This window comes from Tiliqua scincoides, chromosome 1 (genome assembly GCF_035046505.1).
Source record: "Tiliqua scincoides isolate rTilSci1 chromosome 1, rTilSci1.hap2, whole genome shotgun sequence".
In the NCBI taxonomy this organism is placed as follows: domain Eukaryota; kingdom Metazoa; phylum Chordata; class Lepidosauria; order Squamata; family Scincidae; genus Tiliqua; species Tiliqua scincoides.
In genome coordinates, this window is record NC_089821.1 from 242337902 (window position 1) to 242359744 (window position 21843).

Below are 21843 nucleotides of genomic sequence, written 5' to 3' on the forward strand. Positions count from 1 at the left end.
AACAACAACAAATAGGACTAACAACTGCACACTCCTGCTTGGTCTTGAAAGGCCTCTAGATCCAAATCCCACAGGTTTATTGTAGTAATATCTACAATAATTTCATTTCCTGTAGTGCTGGCTTGCTACAGGGCTCTTTGTCCTGGCTTGACTGACAGCGAATGACAGCATAGTATTCTGGCAAATCACTGCCAACTTCCTTCAATGAATCTCCTATAGCACTGTCTCAGACAGCAGTCAGCTTTCAAGGTAGGGATCTCTGGCACTGTTGGAGGCCATTATTCTATATGGCTTTGGGAAATGCCCATCACCTAGGCTTGTTGTGAGCAAGGTTTGTAAAGCACTTTGTGTAGTATGGCCTCAAGCCCACGTAGCTCTATGTGCCCATGGATAAGAACTGCATGTGCAGCAGGAGCTTTTGTTGTTGTTTTCTTTTCACTCTAGCAACTTGACAGCTTCAGATACAAGCTGTTCTGTTAAAAGAACAGTGACCTGCCTTCTTGGCAAGGTTTGCTGCTGAAGGAAAAGCTTCAAAGAAAGGAAGTTCCTTCTCAGTTGAGAGAGTCTTTAACATGTTTATTTTATTTACTTAATACATTTACAGCCCACCTTTTGTCCAGATGTGCCTTTAAGGCAGCTGAAAAAAGAATAAAATCTCACAAGAACAACATACTGAAAACATAAGTTGCAATGAGTAGCCACTGTAGGATAATCAAGACATTTTCATTAAAATGTCTTAGCCAAAGATCTAGACAATGAAAATTACCTTAATTTGGTACCTAAAAGGCAGTAGAGAAAATATCAAATGAAAGTACCGAGGGAGGCCATTTCACAATCCAGGTGTCACCATGAAGACAGCCCTGTTCCTAGTCATCACCTGCCTAATCTCTGAATCTTCTAAAGACAGAAGTCAGATTCATACATTGTATTTCTTGGAATTCTGGATATAGGGGTAACTTTTACGATGAGCACAGAACAAACAGGGTCTTTTCTCTGCCCTTTGCTCTTTTAATTTTGTCCATAGGAGGCATGAAGCAGAAAAAAATCAGGCTATGCATAATTTCCCTTTGGTATCTGTTCTACTTCCAGTGAAAAACCTGTGGGAGAACACCACCACATGGAAAAATTAACAGATATCTATCCTCTTTCACTATGCTTTTACTAAAATTGATGGAGACCTGTGGCTTACCAGACAGATCTTTTGAGACTCCCTGCTCAAAGGAGGCATTTTAATTTTGTCCATAGGAGGCATGAAGCAGAAAAAAATCAGGCTATGCATAATTTCCCTTTGGTATCTGTTCTACTTCCAGTGAAAAACCTGAGGGAGAACACCACCACATGGAAAAATTAACAGATATCTATCCTCTTTCACTATGCTTTTACTAAAATTGATGGAGACCTGTGGCTTACCAGACAGATCTTTTGAGACTCCCTGCTCAGGACTTCAGGGTGTTTGTCAAATTCAGAGTGGAGTCCATAACATGCAAACCAAGACAAAAGAACAAGGGAAAATGCAGAAAACAAGAAAGTGTGTTAGATTCTCAGAAAAAACATGTAGATGCTGCATACCTTGTTTTTGAGGAGCTGAGGCTGCTCATACTGTGTTTCAAAGTAGCTTCTTCATAGAAGCTGGCTCTGCTGTTGTTTGGAACTCTGGGAAAAGGAAATCATCAAAATTAATTTCAGACCATTACAAGGATGCTATCTTATACATTAACTTTTTTATATCCATAAAGAAACTAATAGAATGAAGTATTTACCCAGTTCAGGCCATGATACAACATGGAGGAGATAGTCAATAATGTAGACAACAAATGGAGTCCATTTAAGATGAGAATTGATTGCCAACCAGAGCGCACCATTAATTTTATGGGCCCTGATCTTCATTTTTTAATGGAGGGGGGCTGTGCAATTTGGGGCATTTGGTGGGCCACTGTGAGATACAGGAAGCTGGACTAGATGGGCCTATGGCCTGATCCAGTGGGGCTGTTCTTATGTTCTTATGTTCAATTTAATGGTTCCATCATGCCAGTAGCTAGCCTATACCTGTCAAACATCAGTGTACTGTAGTTGGGATCCTATGCACTTCTAACAACAAAGCTGAGAAAACAACAGCAGGTCAATAAACTAGAGAACATAGCAATTTCCCTAGTCATACCTTCTTCTTTTTAACTATAATACAACTTGTTATCCACTGGACCATTTATGAGGCAAAAACAGAGGTCAGGCAAAAAGAGTGGGAAAAGCATACTCCCTTCCTGGGCTACTCACTACATATGAGGAAAATGTTGCCCACTAAGGTAAAAAATAAAAATGGCACCCACAGAAGTAAAAAAAACAGCTGATGCTTGTGAACGTTAGCCAGGCTCTGGGAGCGCTGGTGGAGAATCCTGCCTGGTGGTCCCCAAACACTGCAGTAGTGCCAGGTCAATCGAGGGGTCTGCCACTGTCCCCCAAACCTGCTGCCACCTCAGAGAGGTGTGGACCAGCATGCTGGCAGCCCAAAGAGCTGAGGTAAAAAAAAATGGCTGTAAAGACCCTCTCTATTCTTCTGTCTACAGGACTCTTTGGAAGGCTCTCAGAATCAGAAAGCAAAACTGAGGAGAACCTCGGATTGCCATAGTGGCATCAGCTGGGGGGAGTTAAAGCATTGCATCTCTGAACCAGACTGGAACTGAGCACTGGCCAGGTTCGGAGGGTCTTATGAGGCCCGCAGAGGCGGTGTGCAACTGCCTGCTGCCTCTGTGGGCTTCAGAATGGCTATTTTGGCCCCAAAACCACTTCTTCCAGTTTCTGTCAGGAAACTGGAAGTGACATTTTTATGCCTTATAAGGCATGCTGAGGTCCGAGGCTCCCCTTACCTCCGGAGGGTCCAAGTCTGCCTTCCTGCAGGTTTGGGGGGACCTGCGGATAAAGGAATCTGCAAGTTCCAAATCTGCGCATAATGCAGGCAGACCTATATATTCAAATGCACATTCCCATTTTGGTGCAACTACAAATTCAGAAACACCTTTTCAAAGCATGACCAGGTGTCCTTTGGGTGATCATGCAGCAACATTCTCTATCAGTAACTTAATTATAAAAGTAACAGCAATCTTCATCATCTTTAGCTACTCAAAGGGCCCAATTCTATCCAAGTTTCCAGCACAGATGCAGCTGCAGTACAGCCCCGAGGTAAGGGAACAAATGTTTCTTTACCTCAAGAAGGCCTCTGTGACTGCCCCCTCATCACAGGATGCATGCAACACACATCCCATTAGCCTGGCTGTTTCAGTGCTGGAAAGTTGGATAGGATTGGGCCCCAAGAGTATGCCCAACATCAGAAGAATCTGTTATTCTTTGTTATTGAAACACATTTAGGCTGCAATCCTATACACGCTTTCCTGGGAGTATGCCCCATTGAACAAAATGGAACTTATTTCTGAGTAGACATGCTGTGTCCGTATTTCAGGCATTAACTTGAAATCTAAATGCATATGAGTCAGCATTTAACCACTAGATGGCAAGCTTGACATGGTCTTGCTTTTCTAGGTTTATGTTATGTTCATCTTCTGGCTTCCAGATTGATACTTCTGACAAAAAACAAAACAAAAAACTTTTGAAGAGGGAATGGAAAATATTGTTTCCATGAATTTCCTTTCTTAATGTGTCAGAAGAGCAGTCACAATAGCCAAGACAGCATCTCTTCTTGGCTGGAAGATAGGGTCACAGACTTTTGACTCCACCGAACTGAGGATCTTCCAATTCACCCAGCTGAGAAGCAAGAACAAGTCAAAGTCCCACCATTTTGCGGTATCCAAAAGCCAGACAACTTCATCACTAATCTAGTGTGTGTGTTTCCCAGAGAGTACCCATTATATTTGAAGGGTGCTATGTCTTCTGTTAATTCATGGTTGATCAGCCAATAGCAGCTTCCTGCTGCAAGAACTCTTAAAGGTTAAGCCCAGCACTTTGTTGACTATAGTAACAGAGAAACTTAAGCAGTGCTTGCTGATCTCAGCAATCAGACAGAACTGAGAGCCAAATCCTAAACTGAAGAACTGCTGGTGCAGTGGTCTGGCAAAAAAACATTTTTTTTTCTTGCTGCCAATGCAGCATCCAGTCCACTGGCTGACAGCGGAGGTAAGGTTTGCGCCACGTGGCGGAAGGGGAGGATGGTATGGAAGTGGCGTTTGGGGGCGGGGAAGAACAGAATGGGGGCGGATTAGCCCCAGGAGGGGGCTGGATTAGCAAAGCAGACCTCTGCCTTAACTAACCTCCCTCCGGGGCCAGTCAGAATTGCACCTAGCTGCTTGGACTTCCACCAGCCAAATAGCTGATGAAGTTCTGAGTAAGCCCCATACGGCATGCTAGGACATTACTCAGGGTAAGGGGGAAAATATCCTCTGACCTCAAGGAGACCTCCAGCCTGCTCCTAAGCTGTGTTGGATGCAGACGAGGTCATACAGCCCCACTGCACCAGTGTAGCTTAGAATTGGGCTGCCTGTGACTATTCTGACATCATAAATAAAGGAAATTCTCTGTAAAAATATTGGTGATTGGAACATTGGTAAATGGATTTGGAAGAGCGGAGCACAGAGCTGGTTTTGGGACAGAGACAGCTTTGGTCATCCTGGTGGATGGTCTACATGCCTGTTGGTCCTGCCAGACTTCTCAGAGGGTTTCAACAGCCCTGACCATGGTGAACGTCTGGGAAGACTGGCTGGATTGGGGTTGGGAGGCACTATTTTACATTGGTTTCATTCTTTGCTAGCCAGGAAGTTCCAGATGGTGGTACCTAGGGTCTCCTGCTCATTGCCCTGGCCTTTGCAATACTTCAGAGTTCAGTCTTGTCTCCTATGTTATTTAATATATTATTATTATTATTATTATTATTATTATTATTATTATTATTATTATTATTATTATTATTAACAGTATTTATATACCGCTTTTCAACAAAAAGTTCACAAAGCGGTTTACAGAGGAAAATCAAACTACTAATGGCTCCCTGTCCCAAAATGGCTCACAATCTAAAAAATATACATGCAACCGCTGGGAGATATCAGCTGAGAATTTGCAACCGCCTGTCAAAAATATGCAGATGGTACCTAGTTCTACCTCTCTGTATCATCTACTACTAGTTAAGCTTTGGAAACCCTTGACCTGGTGTCTCAGATCAGTGGGGGAATGGATGAAGGAAAACCAGCTGAAATTAAATTGAGACAAAACAGCGGTCCTTTTGGTTAGAAGACTTGCAGTATAGGTTTTGGATGAGCGACCTGTTTTGAATAACATAACACTCCCTCTGCAGAAGCAAATTGGCAGCTTGGGGGTTCTTCTGGATTCATTGCCCAGGTAGTGGCAGCAGCCAGAGACACCTTTGCCCAGCTGTGACCATGTCTGAATCGTCCAGACTTGAACTCAGTAGTCCATGCATTAGTGACATTGAGACTAGATTACTCTAATGCAGTCTGTGTGGGGCTGCTTCTGAGGACTGTTTGGAAACTGAAAAGTAGTGCAGACCATAGCAGCTTCTGTGGTTATGGGGGTGAAGTGGTCTGATGCTGTTGAATTACTCCTCTGCTTGCAATGGCTGCAAAAAACGAAAGATGTTATAGACCACGCTGATTAGAGAGATGCTAGCATGTCATAGTTATCAGGTGGTTTACCCAGGAGAGCACTGATTTCACAGGAGAAATGAATTAAAGAGAGAGAGAGAAACTGGATCTGAGGCGCAAAGGAATGGAGAGGGTAGCTAAAGCACAAAAGCATGTCCATGACCAAGGCAGGAGAGCATCCAATAAGTTACACTGGAAATGAACAGAGAAGAGACTGGATCTTAAACACCCTCACAATTCACCCATAGTAGGGGAGCCTGTCCTCTACCACAAAAACTCTTAACTGATGTCACAATACCTCTACATCTCTAACAGTCCAATCTTATCTGTGTGGTATGCTGATGAATCTCCAGGCAGTCCAGCATGCTGCATGGCCTGCCATCTTTGGAAGTCTGCATGCGGCGTACAGCTGCCAGTACAAAGACTAGATTTGCAGCGCTCTAATCCCTGCTATCCGATCCTTCTCCATTTTTTACATCTAGCCTTCCTCAACTCTTTAGCATCGCCCCTCCTTCATTCTGGGAGCGGTTTTTATAGGTGGTTATCCACCCCAGCCATCCCACTCAGCTGGCTGCCACTTAGAGTGGGCATCCAGCGACACCATCACTGCCAGGGTTGTATCTGCCACTGACTGTGGCTGCCACCCTCAACTCCCTTCACTCATGGGGTCCCCAGGGAGGCTATGTCCTGACATTGGACAGATCAGGTGATAAGCCATGGTGATCAGTTACCAGGCAAGCTATTGGCTACTGTACTGGTTCCCAAACTTACAAGGGTCATGGCACTCCCACGACCTCTTCTTCCTGACCCAGCTGGGTGCCGCTATGGGTCTCAGCAGAGCTGGGAGCTCTGCTCCCCTTGCCTTTGGAGGCTTTTCTAAGCCTTGCAGTGCCCGGAAGTCATGTCTCTCATGTGATTTGGGCATTTGGAGCCTTGCAGAGGCAGTGCATGGTCCCGTGCTGCCTCTGCAAGGTTCAGAAAAGTTTGTGGAGGTGAGAAGAGCACAGCTTCCCCTCATCTTCAGAGGCTTTGTATAGTGTCAAGCCTCACTTGACAATGGGGGTGCCAGTCCACATCCCGGTCACTATGCAACGCACGACTGTACTTGCACCATCATCTTTGTCCTTGGTTTTCAACACATACAAAGCTTGAGGATATTAATGTGGAAAGATGGCATGTAAATGGAAAAATATATAACAAATAAAATAAAATACTCCATGACTCCCAGTCCTGAAATGTGCAATATAAGTTGTGCATGAGTAGATATAGTGTCCTGGCTACTATGTTTGCAATATATTACAGTTCTCATATCTGGTTCACTCAATTTAGTGTTTATTTTCATTTATTCTTATGCTCTCTAAATTATGTCTTACAAATGGCTTTCGTGTCACACTGACCTGCACTCATTGTTATGTAGTATATAATTCATGTCAACTTTCACTATTTCAGTATGCTTAAATCCATTTTTATGAGCAAATTACCAGTTTGTTTCTGGGCAGATTTGATGACAAAGAGCTTTTTGTGCTCCATGGCTATGGAAGTGAAGGAAAATATAAAGCCCATATAAAGCAATTATGGGAATGAATAAGTAGGTTATTATGCCATTCAGGTTCCATGGAATCCTTGGAAAGCAGGCATTGTGTTAATGTCTATGCTTATATGTAGGAAATGAGAAACTTTGCCTCTGAAATGTTAATGTCTCAAACTGGCTTCAAGGGGACAAGAATAAATTTTCAACACAGTGGGATATAAGGTTTGCTGTTCCTTCTCACAATGTCAAGAGCTTTATTACAGATTATTCACATATCACGCTGACAACATAGCTGCATAAATGGCTTAGAGCACAATAACAGTAAAGTGCCATGGATATCCACCCCCTTCTGCAGCCTCCCCAACCCCATTATACCCCCTCCCCGCCCAGTTGCATTCCCTCCCTACCCTAGTTCCACCCTTTCCCCACCCCCTCCTGTCTCTCCTGCTAGCTTACCTGCGCTGGCAGGTGGTAGGAGAGCTGACAACACGTGTGGGCAGGTTCTGGCCTTTCCACCGGTGTCTTGGCAGTGCACTATTCAGTATGCTGACAGAAAGTGCCTTGACCTTGTACAGGGCCTTGTGCAGTCACCACCACCAGAATGCATGTTCTACTGGCAGTGAGATTTGGGCCATGAATCTCATTGAAATTGAAGGGACATAAGTAAGTCACTAACTTGTGTCACTGATTTTCAATGATGCTGTGTTGTGAACAATTTTCTTTTCATCCATCCTATTGTTTAATGAGCAGACCCAAGACTGCAGAACAAAAAGAATAATGAGATTGTGGACCCTGGTCCCCTTTTTTTTGCCTTCTTAGAAGCTTCAGTTTGGAGCTCCTTCACAATAAAATGGCAAATTAATTCTGGGGACACACAGAGCTCTGGCTGAGGAGTGATTTCTACTGTCAATTTATACTGAAAATCTGTCAATTTATACTGAAAATATGTGCAAACTGGGGCATGAACAAGAAAAGTTTTGTTTGTTGTCCGGGATCTGACCAGGTGCCCAACTTACTGGTGGTATCCAGCGAGGCGCCAATCCCTTTTTTTGCTAATGCACAAAGTGCCAGGCTTGCATGGCCCTTGGGAACAATCTCCTAGGCCGACACAGCCTTTTGTGAGGAGATGGAGGTGGTGGCAGTGCCAAAAGGTGATACAGCCAACTGTGTGGAGCTGGAGGCAGTAAGTGTGCTGCAGGGACTTCTGGGGTGACATCCGGCCCTGATGTCAGAAGCCAGTGGCCTCCCTCTTCTGCACTGGCATCCAGATAGGCTACGTGGTGGTACCTGATCTCCAGAGCCAGGGAAGATATTTGAGGAGTGGGAGGCTCCTGAAAAGAGGGAAAGATAGGCACACAGAGGGGAAAGGTGATGGAGACTGAGAAGGTCTTTATACAGCCTGGCAGGCCAAAAGGGGCGGATGGGGGGAGCACACTGTATATACCACTAGGGCAGGCCAGTGCTGACGGCTAGTAGTGGTGAGGCAGCTCAGCTGTGCAAATGCTGACATGCCAGTGAGTCCCTACACAGGAGGTACAGTCAGGGAGGAAGAAAAAGGGTGCTGAACCCCCCTCCCTAAATCCCCTCCTGAACTTGCCTGAGGCCACTATTGCCCAAGGTGAAAGCTGAGGAAGTGGCTCTTCTGCATTTCTGCTCTCTTGATGTGACCCCTCTTAGCTTCCCAAAGTCCAACCGCCCCAGAGAGCACATGGGATGCCTGGATGCCCCTGGTCTGGACATTTGCAGAAGCCAAGTTGCACTTATTTGTAGACTGACAAATTATACAGGTAAAAGTTGATTACATATGAAAGTCCCTGACTATCATGGTTGCTCATAGAGTGCCTTGCCATGTTCTTTATATTCTAGAGAGAATGAAGGATAGGTAAATCTCATTAAAACAGCAGAATTTCAGCTACAGATAGGGCCTGTATTGGCCCTACTTGCATAACAAGATATGTTTGTTAGCAGCAGCTTTTAAAACAGCTGATACAATTCAAAGCAGTGTATACCCTGCAGGCTATGACTGCAGTCCATGCAAGCAGGAAACTGTTTGCATATCTACCTTCTCAGAAACAAGGCTGTTCTGACTCTCCAGTTGAAGCACTGACCAAGCAATCTGGGAGAAAGTAGAGATCCCTGTTTCCACAGTCAAGTATCAAGTTCTGAAACTGAGCAGAGTCCTGAGTATTGAAACCTAGGGGTTTTTTGCCTCTGTGTTTAAGCCCTGCTCCTAACAGTAGCTGAGAATGAGGAAGAAGAAAAAATGGCAACATCATCACAGACAATGAGGCCAGAGGCAGCACACCACCAAGTGGCAGCTGGTAGCTGGCCATTTGCTTTTTAAGTGCTGCTGGCTACTTTTGAATGCTCCGTTCTAGAACGCTGCACTATTCTCCTTAATGTCCAAATATATCAAGAAGACAAAAGAAAGCAAGAGAGAGATTCCATGAATTATGTGAAGGCTTTTTAAATTAAGCTTCCTTTTCAGCCAATAGTGCTTCCAAACCTAGTCCTATGTCTATTCATCTGACTCTACCATATATACACACTGTATAGAGCTGAACAACACCTTTTTTTTCCTTCAGATTATACATTAATTTCTATCCCATCATCACATGACCTACTAAGGCTCTTAAAAACAACTGAACTATTCAAAAGGTATTTAGAGAACAAACATTTGCTAAAAGATACCTATCTTACCTGTTACCACATGTATGCGGCTGGGCTTCATGTGGCAAGGGAGAAGACTTCAATGCGCTGGCTGAATTAAGCAAGGGTGGTTTTTCTTCTTGGACCTAAAGAGACATTAAACATGTAGGGGGGCAGATTCCCAAGACAAACACAATGAGCTAACCCCCCATTCCATTAAAGTTAAATGTTAAGGGCATCTAAGATTCTACACTATAATTCTAATCTTCAGCAACGTTTTATCTACTTCTGAGACACCATCCTCTCATCCAGTCACAGGAGTCAGAAAATCCTGATGCATTAGGATAATGTGTTGAAGATTGGTTTTAAAATGTCAAAGATTAAGTTTCAAGCTCTCAAAATGACTTGGCATGTGTTGGCTGACTAGAGCGACTTAAGGAGCTTAGAATTTTATACAGGTTAAGATTCAAGCAATTAAAAGTCCTCTGTTATGTTTAGTAGCAGCTCATATATTTGCCAAGATAAGATGCAGCCAAATTTGGCCTAAAGGCTGATCCGTATTAATTGTCATCAGCAGATACCTCAACTGTGTTTTCAGCTAACAGGTGGAAGTCTGATTGAAATGGGAAAACTCCACAATACAGTACCTGCAAATGTGTTGCCTCCTCAGACCACCACATTTCAAAGTCTCTCTGCAATTTCACCTTGGCTTTTTCCATAAGAAACTGCAAGTGTTCAATCTCTATTTTCAGCCCTTTCAAGCGATTAAACATTGTTTTATAACTGCAGTAAGAAAAAGAAGGGAAAGTTCATGGCAGAAAAATAATTTTGGTGCTTCTAGGAAGAAATAATGTCAGATATTGTGCAAGGCAGGTCAGTCACAAACTTTTACTCTTATGTCAGAAAAGAATATTTCATGATCCACGATCCATGATCCAAGTCTGTTTTTTCAAGTTACTGTTCAGACAAACATTTCAGGGTGTTTTTTTTTTTCCAGTGCACTAATAACAAATATGGAATTAATTAAGGCTGGGCCAAGTTCTCTTCACAGAATGGGGGGAAGAGAGTGGAAAATTATCCTACCCTTCTTGCTGCCCTCGTGTCCGTTACTGAAACTGCTGCTTGTTTCATAGCAACACTTGTGCTCCTTCTGGTAGCTGCCATTTTTCCCTCTCCATATGGCCCTTGAAAAGATGCTATGTGATGATGTATCATATGCCTGAGGTGCATTGGGTGTGTGTGTGTAGCAAATGGCAGTCAGCAGCCACCAGGGAGAGCCCTCCTACTGCTAGGTAAGTTTTATCTCCCGTTATCAATCACCCCACTCCTGAAAAATTGCCAAAATGTCCCTGTAACTTGCTACCCATGAACCAGTCAGCAAAATGGGGAAAGCATTTTGGTCAGCTTTAAGAAATTCCTGTTAAGCTTACATGTAATTTTTTTTTAAAAGCCCAAATAGTTTATATGACACATCTTATGGCACATTACCAATGTGATGTGTAGTGCTGAATATTAATTCTCAACATCTTGAATAGCTTCAAACATTGATAAACTGGAGAACAGAAAGAATAACTGACTTGCAATTCTTCCCCCCTCCAGCCTTTATTATGCTCCTCTTCCTGTGGGAGTTGTACATGGCCCATTAGTCAATTTCTGAATAAAGAACCAAGTCTGCCTTTAATTTAACTACACTGCAGTAACAAAAAATGGAGTATTATTTGCAGAGACAAGGAGGAAATTTATTAATAGGAACATTTTGAAAGAAAATTTGAATAGTGAATTAAACAAAACACTGAAAACTTATAAACATCACACCACAAGCACACTATGACCCAACCTGATACCTAAAGTGTAACTAGGTGAATATATCTTCATAATTTATATTTTAGTCCTACCAAAAAAAATTTTTCCATCCTTCTTCTTTCAACTGAATTGCCCATAACATTATGGACAACTGTTTTAGCAGACAAGGATGTGGTTTTAACAGAAAAAGAATCTAACTAGAACAAAGCTCTTAGCTGGCCTCAGGTCATCTGTGTGCCAAAACAACATGCTATGATCTTCATCTCTTTCTCTTCCCCTCAAAATCCTGCTTTAGGACACTGCACACAGACACCCAGATTCAGTGAGAGCAATGTGCACACATGCAAGCAAGCCTGGTGTGTGGATCCCATCTAGTACTGGGAAATGGGTGCAAACAGGAATTGTGTATGCACAAGAAAAGAGACGCTTGAGGGGGGACATGATTGAGACATGCAAAATTATGCAGGGAATGGACAGAGTGGATAGGGAGATGCTCTTTACACTCTCACATAATACCAGAACCAGGGGACATCCACTAAAATTGAGTGTTGGGTGGGTTAGGACAGACAAAAGAAAATATTTCTTTACTCAGCGTGTGGTCGGTCTGTGGAACTCCTTGCCACAGGATGTGGTGCTGGCGTCTAGCCTAGATGCCTTTAAAAGGGGATTGGACAAGTTTCTGGAGGAAAAATCCATTATGGGGTACAAGCCATGATGTGTATGCGCAACCTCCTGATTTTAGAAATGGGTTAAGTCAGAATGCCAGATGTAGGGGAGGGCACCAGGATGAGGTCTCTTGTTATCTGGTGTGCTCCCTGGGGCATTTGGTGGGCCGCTGTGAGATACAGGAAGCTGGACTAGATGGGCCTATGGCCTGATCCAGTGGGGCTGTTCTTATGTTCTTATGCAGTTCCCAGTACTGGTCTCAGGTCCCAGCCTATTAGCATTCTGATGAACCTGCCTCCAACCAGCTAGCAATACAAAAACCTCCCAACATAAATTAATACTAGTGGCTTAAGGACAAAGGGAAAACTGAGAAGCTCCTGGAACATTGTCTGACTGTCTACTACCCAGATATACCTTTTCCCACTGTCGCGTTATGTGTGGTGCAGCCAAATGAAAAGCATGTATGAAACACAGATGTATAATATGAAAGTTCTTAAAATGTGATCATCAGACTGAAACCACCTTATCTTCTGTTCTTCAATTTGTGCCCGAAGTGCCTCTTCTACTGGATCTGTTTCTTCCATTTCTTTAGGACTAACTACAGCTGCAAGATAGAATCAGAGTTCAGCAATTGTGATGAAATGGAAGGTAAAGTAAAATTTTTATAATAAAAATGTGTTAACATTTATATTGCACTTTCTCACTGTGTGAAGTACTTTGCATGTATTATCCTCATGCTGCCTTTACAACAATGCTGTAAGGCAGTGTGCCTCAACCAGTGGTATGGGTACCACCAGTGATACTTGAGGTGGTGTCTATTGGTACTTGTGGGACCACCAGACATCTGTTGCCTGGCAATGAGATGGGTGACATGATGTGGCAAGCATCGGTAGACTTGGCTCAGTGGGCAGAGCTCCAAAGCACACTTTTCACACATTCTCAAAGGCCCTCCTATCCACCCTAAGCCTCTTACTGGTGTTTGTCATGTTGCTTCTCATAAATAAGTAGCAATGATGTCATCACCAGTTATTTCCAGTGCTACTTCCAATAGGTGGATCATGTGAAGTGGAACGGTGGAGGATAAATGTTGAGAAACACTGCTGTAAGGTATTAACTTGATGTTCCTGTACAGTAAGTAGGTATCATCACTGCCATATTGCAATGGGGAGCAGAGGCTCAGAGGAAGTGGTTTGCAATAGGTCACTGTTACAGACACCCTCTTTCCCCAAACACATGTCCAGTTTAAACTGACTCCATCTTGGTTTCAGAGTCTGGCAGGCCTCCCTGAAGTAAAAAGGGATGAGATTTTGCTGGCTCCCAAGGAAAGGCCCCCTCTATGGTTGATTAAATCTGGGTGCTTGAGGTCTGACAAAGGATAGCTAGCAAGAACAAGTCCTGCCTGAATGTTAAATTGAATTACAATGGTCCAATGGGTAGTTCCTTTTCAGACTCTAGGCCAAGAAATCCTTCCTGAGATAACACACCTTGCCACACCATTGTTAAGTAGAAACTTCCTGGATGGGCTATCAAGCTCTTTCCTGAGGCCTCAATCAAGGCCAGGAAGCCCAAAATGCATCACCCAAGAAGCTCTCCAAACTCCTTTGTCTTGCAGATAGTCCTTTGTTTCCTTTGTAAAAAGTCATACAACTCCCCTGCTCTGGAAGCAGATTAGACACTAGTCAACAGACACAAGGACAGACAGAACAAGAGAAGACACAAGACAGGAAGAAGGAACAAGACACAAGGACAGAGACAGACAAGACACAGGAACAGAGCAGAGTTTTTCAACCTGGGAATTTTGCAGCCCTGCCTTGCTGTTCAAGAAGGACTTCACACTCAAGCAAACCAGCAGAATAGGATAGGTGATTCCCCCCCCCCCTTTTTTTGGATCTTTCTCTCTCTCACTCTCTTCCCCCAAAAGATTATTTCTTTAATAAACTCTTTATCTTATTTGAAAAGCTCTGTCTTGTGGTTACTGTTAGCCTAACTTTGAGGCACTTTGAGATTGGTTGCACTGCTCATCCATGTCAACAATCCCAAATCTTGTCACAGTGCTAGATTTGACCTCTTGCTTGCAATTGTCCCCAATTTTAGTTATGTGCGCATAACACGTGTAGGTCACACATGTACATGAGAAGGAGCAGTGTTGGCAACATCACCTAGTAAGTTCATGGCAGAGGCAAGATTCAAACCAGAAAATGCCTGATTTGCAGCTCAGTGTCTTTGCCACTATGCCACAACAGTTCATCGAATCTGCCTTATACTTGTTTTTCCTCAGATTTCAGGCCAAGTACATGTAACATTAAAACTGTCATAAACAGACCTGTTCCAAATGAAGAAGTGGTGGTCCTTTAATGTCCACATCAAAGTTTGGGGCCCATGATCTAATTGGGGGCTGTAGCACACAGTGAAGGGCTGTTATGCACAAGAATTAATCCTCCAAGCAGTTGTTTGCTGCAAATCATATTTGGACATAAATAGACCAGTTTCTGGCTGCACTCCTACATACACCTTTCTAGGAGTAAGCCACACTGAACACAATGGGAATTACCTCTGAGTAGGCATGCATAGGATTGTGCAGTGAGCCTTTTTGATTTGTGCATCTGTTCATGGCCACATGCCAGCTGCCTCTGGGGAAGCCCTGGTGCTGGTAAGCTGGCATGGAGGGTTGGTGGTGGGTGGGAGGAATAGGGAAGGTAGAGAAGAAGAATGAGGCAGAGACTGTGGCAGGGAGGAGTGTGTGACAAAGCTGGGAGGGGGTCAGCATTGTCAGCAGCCGCTCCATTGATATCCTGTACCCCTTCCTGGTCTCGATCCACCAAGTTGGGTCCATTTGGACTTGCCCCAGCAAAATAACTGGCACAGGTCCAAGTAGTGAAGGCTTATGTGCCCTTACTTTGAGGAGGGCTTCATGGCTCAAAACTCCCCTGTGGGGTGCAGCGTGCACCATGTTGGCACAGCGGTATTGGTGCTGGGGAAGTTGTGCTGGATTGGGATGCCTAGTGGTATTCTATCTTGGAAGGCAACTGATAAATTTTTAAATGCATAACATTTTTCAAAAACCATGTCTGAATAATATAGCTCATGACCAAGACAGAGTACAGTAATCAGATTTAACATTCATTGCTGGGGGGGGGGGTTAGAACAACTGAACTCAGCAATACGAGGAACTATGAAATCATTTCATTGTTTAACCAACACCTAAACTATAGAAGGAATTTCTAATATTAGTGCATGTGGCTTAATGAAAGGCAATACAAAAATTAAAGACTTCAGACAGATTTGCCTTTTAATGTATTATTTATTAGTAGAATTTATATCCCGCCTTTCCACTCCAGAAAGGAGCACTCAAGGCGGCTATATGCCACTTTCTCACAGAAGTTGCACTCAAAGTGGCTGACAGTACATAAAACAAACAGTAAAACAGATCAAATAAAATATATGGTATGAATTTCTAATTTTAATATTAGAAATTAATAATGCATTCGTGTAAAAGTCTTGCACTGGACTTTTGCTAAAGTCTCATTAGCTAAAGAAAAATGCAAGGAAAAAATGGAACAAAATACAGTTAGTACAATATAATTTGGCTTCTTTCTCAACTATGGTTTTAGCCAAGAAAATAATAATTCAACTTGCCACTAGGTCAAAGGAGAGCACCTTTGCTTCAGGGAGTGGAATTCTGGCTGGAACACCAGGGCAATAATAGCCCCTCTTTGCCTATCAGCACACCAGCTAAAATCATTACTATTTAGTTATAGCACTCAGGGCCCAATCCTATGGTCCGCACCGCGCCTCCGCGGCATGGACCACAGTCGCAAACGTGCCATAAGGCACGTTTGCAGGGCTTACCGCCAGGCTCCCACCAGAGGTGGCTCAGCTCCAGCCGGCGCTGAGCCACTGCCTGGCAAGTGCCCGCATTCCGCAGCTTGGTGGTGCCTGCAACCTCCGGGCTGCAGAATGGCAAACGGGGTGGGGACAGGGGCATTCCGGGGAGCGGGGAGGCCAACAAGATGCAAGGAGGGGGCGGGGAGGCACTTGAGGTGCCGCCGAGCGGGGGCACCCCGGGCAGCTTAGGATTGGACTGTGAGTCACTTAAATTTAAAAAAAAAAGATGGAATAGTATAATTTCAATAGCATTTCAGTATTTTAATTACATACTAAGTAGTTTAATACAGGCTATAAGCCGGGGGAAGACTACCACATGCAAGACGTTTGATCCACAATTCAACAACATTTTCACAGTCAGATAGGGCAAGGAACACAGGAACAGACAGGACAAGGGGATTTTGTGGTGAGTCCTAGAGCAGGCTTAGAGCCCCTAATGGAAGTGGGAGGAGCTGGAAACTATAGGGAAAAGGCACCTTGCGCTAACAGCCTGGTCTCACAACACCTAAGGAAAGAACAGATTGTGAACTTTCATCTCTGCAGAATTCTTAGAGGCACTCTATCTCAGACATCACACACAATATTGGACCTGGGAGGGGAAAGGGTCAGTAATGCTAGTGTGCTGAATCCTATCCCCCTTCACAGGCCTGTTCCACCAATATGATCCACTTGGAGTTGCACTAGCAATATTGCTGACATAAATCTGAGTTGATTTATTGTGGCTGCTGGTGCTTACACTATGACAAGGTGACAAATGTCTATTTACCTAGAGGGGACCTCCAGTCGCTGAGGTGCCCCTGCAGGATGGAACTTAGTCTGTGCCAGCACTGCTGCATCAGCATGGGGGAATTTTGGTAGGATTGGGCTGTAATTTACATTAACATTACACTGGCCTAACTCGGACACTGATATGATGGGACCACAGGATTCCTCTGCATATTAGGCTGAAAAAGAGTGATCTCCCAAAGATCATCCAGTGAGCTAGAGAGCTTACTAGAGGTCTGAATCTGGGTTTCACATCTGAAGCCAATATTCAAGTCACTGCACAACAAAGAAACAAAATAGCATTGAGATGATCTGAAAAGTTAATTGTGTTACACATTTATCTCAACTGGCTGATGTTTACAAGCTCCTAAATTTCTCTGTTCTCGTTCTCAAGTGTTGGTTAACGAGCCACAAATGGACCAGGAGTCTGTTTTTCTTTAAAAGATCCAGTTTAGGCCAGCTAGAAATAACTTCATGCAGTTACCTGGTATGATAGGTAAACATCTGGTCTCAAGTGCTACTAGTAGGTAGGCAGCACATGAAATCAGAAGAAACAGTTACTTTGCAAAAATATTTACAAAAATATTTACTAAGAACTCCATATGGATAACAAGAAATTAGCAGAGAAGCAATTAGGATGAGAAGGAATGGAACTGTTTATGGTAAAAAATATTATTAGGAAATGGAAGATACCCATTTTCCATCCTGTCTGAGGGAGATGGTTAGACCCCACACTGATGATCCTCCTAGCTTATATATTTTATAAACACTTCCCATATGTTGGCTAGGTCTGACTTGTCTGAATGTGGGTGGCTTCTCATGAGGCAAGTACCATCTCCAGGGGAACAGCTGGCACTCTCAAAAGCATTTTTGAAAAAGCACCCTGTGCTCAACTTGCTACTGCATGCAAGTTGCATACATACATTTACAGAGTTCATGTAACTGACACTATAGGTTCAGCCTATTTATACACAGATTTTTTATACACGGATTTGACTCAACACGAATGGCCCCTGCAAATGAGAAAGAATGTGCTGATCCCTGGAGAAGGGGAGAAATGCATCCCTTTAAAATCAGTTTTAAAAACTGAACAGTCCTTTAACAACAGCCTCCTTAATAATAAACTTTAATAAACTTTATTTGTATCCCGCCCTTCTCCCTAAAGGGACCCAGGGCGGCTAATGAGAGAGAGAGAGGGCAGCAGGCTCAATCCATCAATCCTTCTCTCTCCTTCTGACCCCTCCCTTCCCCCAGCATGTGAAAGAAAGGTGATCATTTTGCATTAGTGAAGGGAGGGGCTGAGTGAAGTGCTGATGGATTGTCTTCTTAATAACTCTTATCTTAGAATCAAAAGGTCAGGAAGGCTGTTTTTCCATCACTGTAGCAAAGAAACTTTGTTTTTTTTAATTGATTAGCTATACATTTTTTTTATCCACATGAGTGCTTGGAACGGAACCCACACTAATAATTAGTCTCAACCTGTATATATTTCAGACAATTCAAAATGAAAAGGTTCAAGAGCTAAATGCTTCTCAGTCTCAACACTGGATTCCACGCATGTGGAATCAGATCCTGCCTAGGCAACTTCAGTCAAAACTGTATTTGTAGCTGTCAACTGTAATATATTAAACAGAGTTTCTTTCCACTGTATGTAAGAAGCAAAGAAGATAGTGGTTAAACGAGACATGAGAAATGAACAAACCAGAGTGTTCTGATGCAAGCACTTGGGCTGCTAAGCACTGCTAGCATTCTAACATATTTGATGAAAGGCACAAATTTTGAGTTAGTGTTGCGTTCTTTGTGACATTATTAGAAGTAAGCTCAGAGCCTAGCAGATGGATTCCAGATACAGGAAGAATGAGAAAACTGAGACAAATTTAGTTACAGTATTATCCATGATAGGAGCTCTGCTGGAAGAGATTTAAACAAAGCACAGAGATGACAATTTTATAGTGCCTTTTCCAAAGGTATTAAAAATCTAAGATCTAGCCAAAGCAAAGATGTGGAAACTTGTTGTTCTTAGACACAAAATCACACTGGGTTAACAAGACAATGTAAAACTGGAAACATGCTTGATATTAGAGCCAAGCTTCCTCCGGGCTCATGCCAAACATGCATTTGATGGGCTCAATTATGAGAAATCCCACTTACTTAGAGAAGCTTTGATAAACAGGTATTTCCCTACATCTTTATATAGTTGCCTCAACTAAAAGTAAGGCAAAGCCAAGGTGGGATCTTTTACAGATTGTAATAGTTGCACTTATTTCTAAGACACTTTTAAACTGGGTTAATGATTTTACATACCTTAACTGGAAGCTATCTGCATATCTGGAACACATAGTAGACCACCATGGCACTGTGCAACAAAAGAGTCTGGCTTCATCTAGAACAGGGGTGGCCAAACTTGCTTAACTTAACAGCAACATATGATAAACTTAAGGTAATTGAAAGCCGCAGGAGAGATCTTTGAGAGCGGCAATATTTAAGAAGCATTAAAATTCTTAAATATATTTACTCATCATGAAATTAAACTTATGTTTTAATCTAGTGGACTCTCAGTTTATACCTGGTAAATAATTATAAAGCTTGAACATGAGCCATGGTTTGGTCACTCCTGTTCTCAAGTTTGAAAGAGTGTATTGTTCATGTTCCTGTACTAGGCAGAAGCCTCCTAGAAGGTGTGTTACAACCCGTAGGTATACCTTCTGCTAAAAAGGATGAGAGTTGGGGTCTTATACTCTTCTAAAGTTCAAGGAAAGGGGACTGTCTTATTCTTACTCTGCGCCCCCATCCTGTACCCACTTTGAAACAATGGTGCCTGCACTTAGTAATAAAACAAAGGCATTCTATCATTCTTACTTTAGGAAATTTATCTAACACTTTCTTCCTAAACAATGAAAAAAGGGTTGACTGATGATCTCTTTCCAGGAGAGTGATCTAAAATGATGTTTTCAGCAAGAGAAAGTTTATATAAACCAGGTGTGATATTGCCAATTACATCTTCCAATAGATACTATTTCCCCTGATCTTAGAAAACAGAAGACTCTACATAAAATGTCAGTGATGCCTGACTAAATGTGAGATGAATAGCGCTGCTGGTACATCATGGAGATTTGCACCCATTTTCTTATAGAATGTAAGGAAATAAATCATCCTGCCTATAACTAACAAGGCTAATGTCAGGGCTAACGTCAGCCCCTATGTAGGGCTTCTGCTCCCCTCAGCTCCATTCCACAGGGAAGCTGCACATCATACAGTGAGGTAAACAACTTACTGGGTAGAGGAAGAAGTATGCAATGATTTGGAGGCAGAGAGATGCTACTGATATAGGGAGTTGTGGGAAATCTGCACAGAGAGTGACAGTGAAGATTTTGGAGAGGATTAAAAATTAAGGGGGTCTCCCTGACATTGGTCTTCACGTAGCAAGACCTGTGGAGCTCCCCTCTCAAGACTCAGAGTGATCTTCGTCATTGGCTCATGGCAAGCCCCTAAGGGTGCTTTGCCTGTGGATTCCCTCCTTGCCTCTGGGGACTGGTTCATGGGATAAGGGCAGCTGTACCCTGGGAGCTGCTGAGAATGGCTGGCGAGGTGCTCCTAGTCCATTCCTGATGGCCTTATACCCTTGCTCCTTTTTTTCCCCTCCAGCCTTCTCCACCTTCCTTCCCCTTCAGTCTTCTTCCCTTTGTCCTTCTCAAGGCTTCTTCACCCCTTTCCCTCCTGTGGCACCTCTCTGTTTTCTGTCTCTGAGCCAGGTGTCTAGGCTGCTCCTTCTTATCCGCTTTCCATCTTGTTCCTTCCACTCCAGTTTCAGCCTTGTTTCCCTCTCCCACTCCAACCAAACTTTCTATACCTTTTGAGCTCCCCATTTTCCCACTTTGCCACCACTCTGCCCCAGTTGGTAAGATTGCCTGGCTCTGTTACTCGCCAGATCTTGTGAGATCATGATGCCTTGTGATGGCATCACTGGAAGGCTAAACAGGTGGAAGCCCTATTTTGCTGCTTCTTGTCACAGCTCCCCTGTGTGCCATGGGTCACAGTCTAGGTTTTATATTTTTTTCTAATCACATTTAAAAGAAATCAAAGCTACAAGAAGACTGGTACTTGTGTCGCTTCTAAACAAGGATGTGTTTGTGGCTAATAGCCTTTGACAGAACCATTCTTCACGAATTTGTCCAATTCCATTTTCAAGTGTTCTAAGCCAAGGGCTAGCACTATATCTTGGGGTAGTTAGGTATCTTCTTTCATTGCCTTTGAACCAGTGGCATAACTAAGGCGGTGCAGGGGATAGCAGTTGCACTGGGCATCAAGCTTTGGGGGGCAACAAGCTGATCTTGACACCAGTGACCAAAATTGTGAAAATCTTGGTGTGTTTGAATAATACCATCATGTTATATATCATTGGAAAGGTAATGTAATTCAGAGTGCACTGAAACAAACTGCACTGGAATATCTGTTTTCTATCAAAAGTTGTGGCCAATTAACCAGAAAATGAAAACACAACTGCCTTGTGGAACAAAAAGTGGATTTGCTTAAACTCCAAACTGACCTATGAGACTATTTGTGCTGAGTGCCAATGAGATGTTATTATGATACAGCATGGAACCAATAACTTTTTATTTATTTACTTAATTAAATTTGATTTTGTCATGCAGGGGGCTACAAAATCTTCATTGACCCCAGGTTGTAGATAGATGCCTTAGCTATACCACTGACTGGGGGGAGGCAGCAGAGCAAGTGGGTGGTGAGCTGCTGGGGAGAGGATGTGGGTTCCTCCCAATTTTCATTTTTTAAAAAGCCTGGGTATGACGTCACTTCCGGGGCAACATTTGAACTTGGCACCGGACTGCACGAGCATTAACCACGCCACTGCTTTGAACATTTAACAGTATACTGCAGTGGTTCTCAAACTTTTAGTACCAGGACCCACTTTTTAAAATGACTATC

General features: G+C 43.2%; 1 protein-coding gene across 1 annotated transcript in view; it reads right to left on the reverse strand.

The window, feature by feature from the left end:
- The window catches only part of KIF6 (kinesin family member 6), a 221553-nt gene that overhangs the window by 8377 nt on the left and 191333 nt on the right, over positions 1-21843 (reverse strand). The window contains exons 17-20 of the mRNA XM_066611624.1: positions 12772-12853; positions 10428-10563; positions 9832-9926; positions 1570-1653 (exon numbers count right to left, since the gene is read on the reverse strand). Of these exons, the coding sequence (XP_066467721.1) occupies positions 1570-1653; positions 9832-9926; positions 10428-10563; positions 12772-12853 (397 nt within the window). The remainder of the gene's footprint in view (positions 1-1569; positions 1654-9831; positions 9927-10427; positions 10564-12771; positions 12854-21843) is intronic.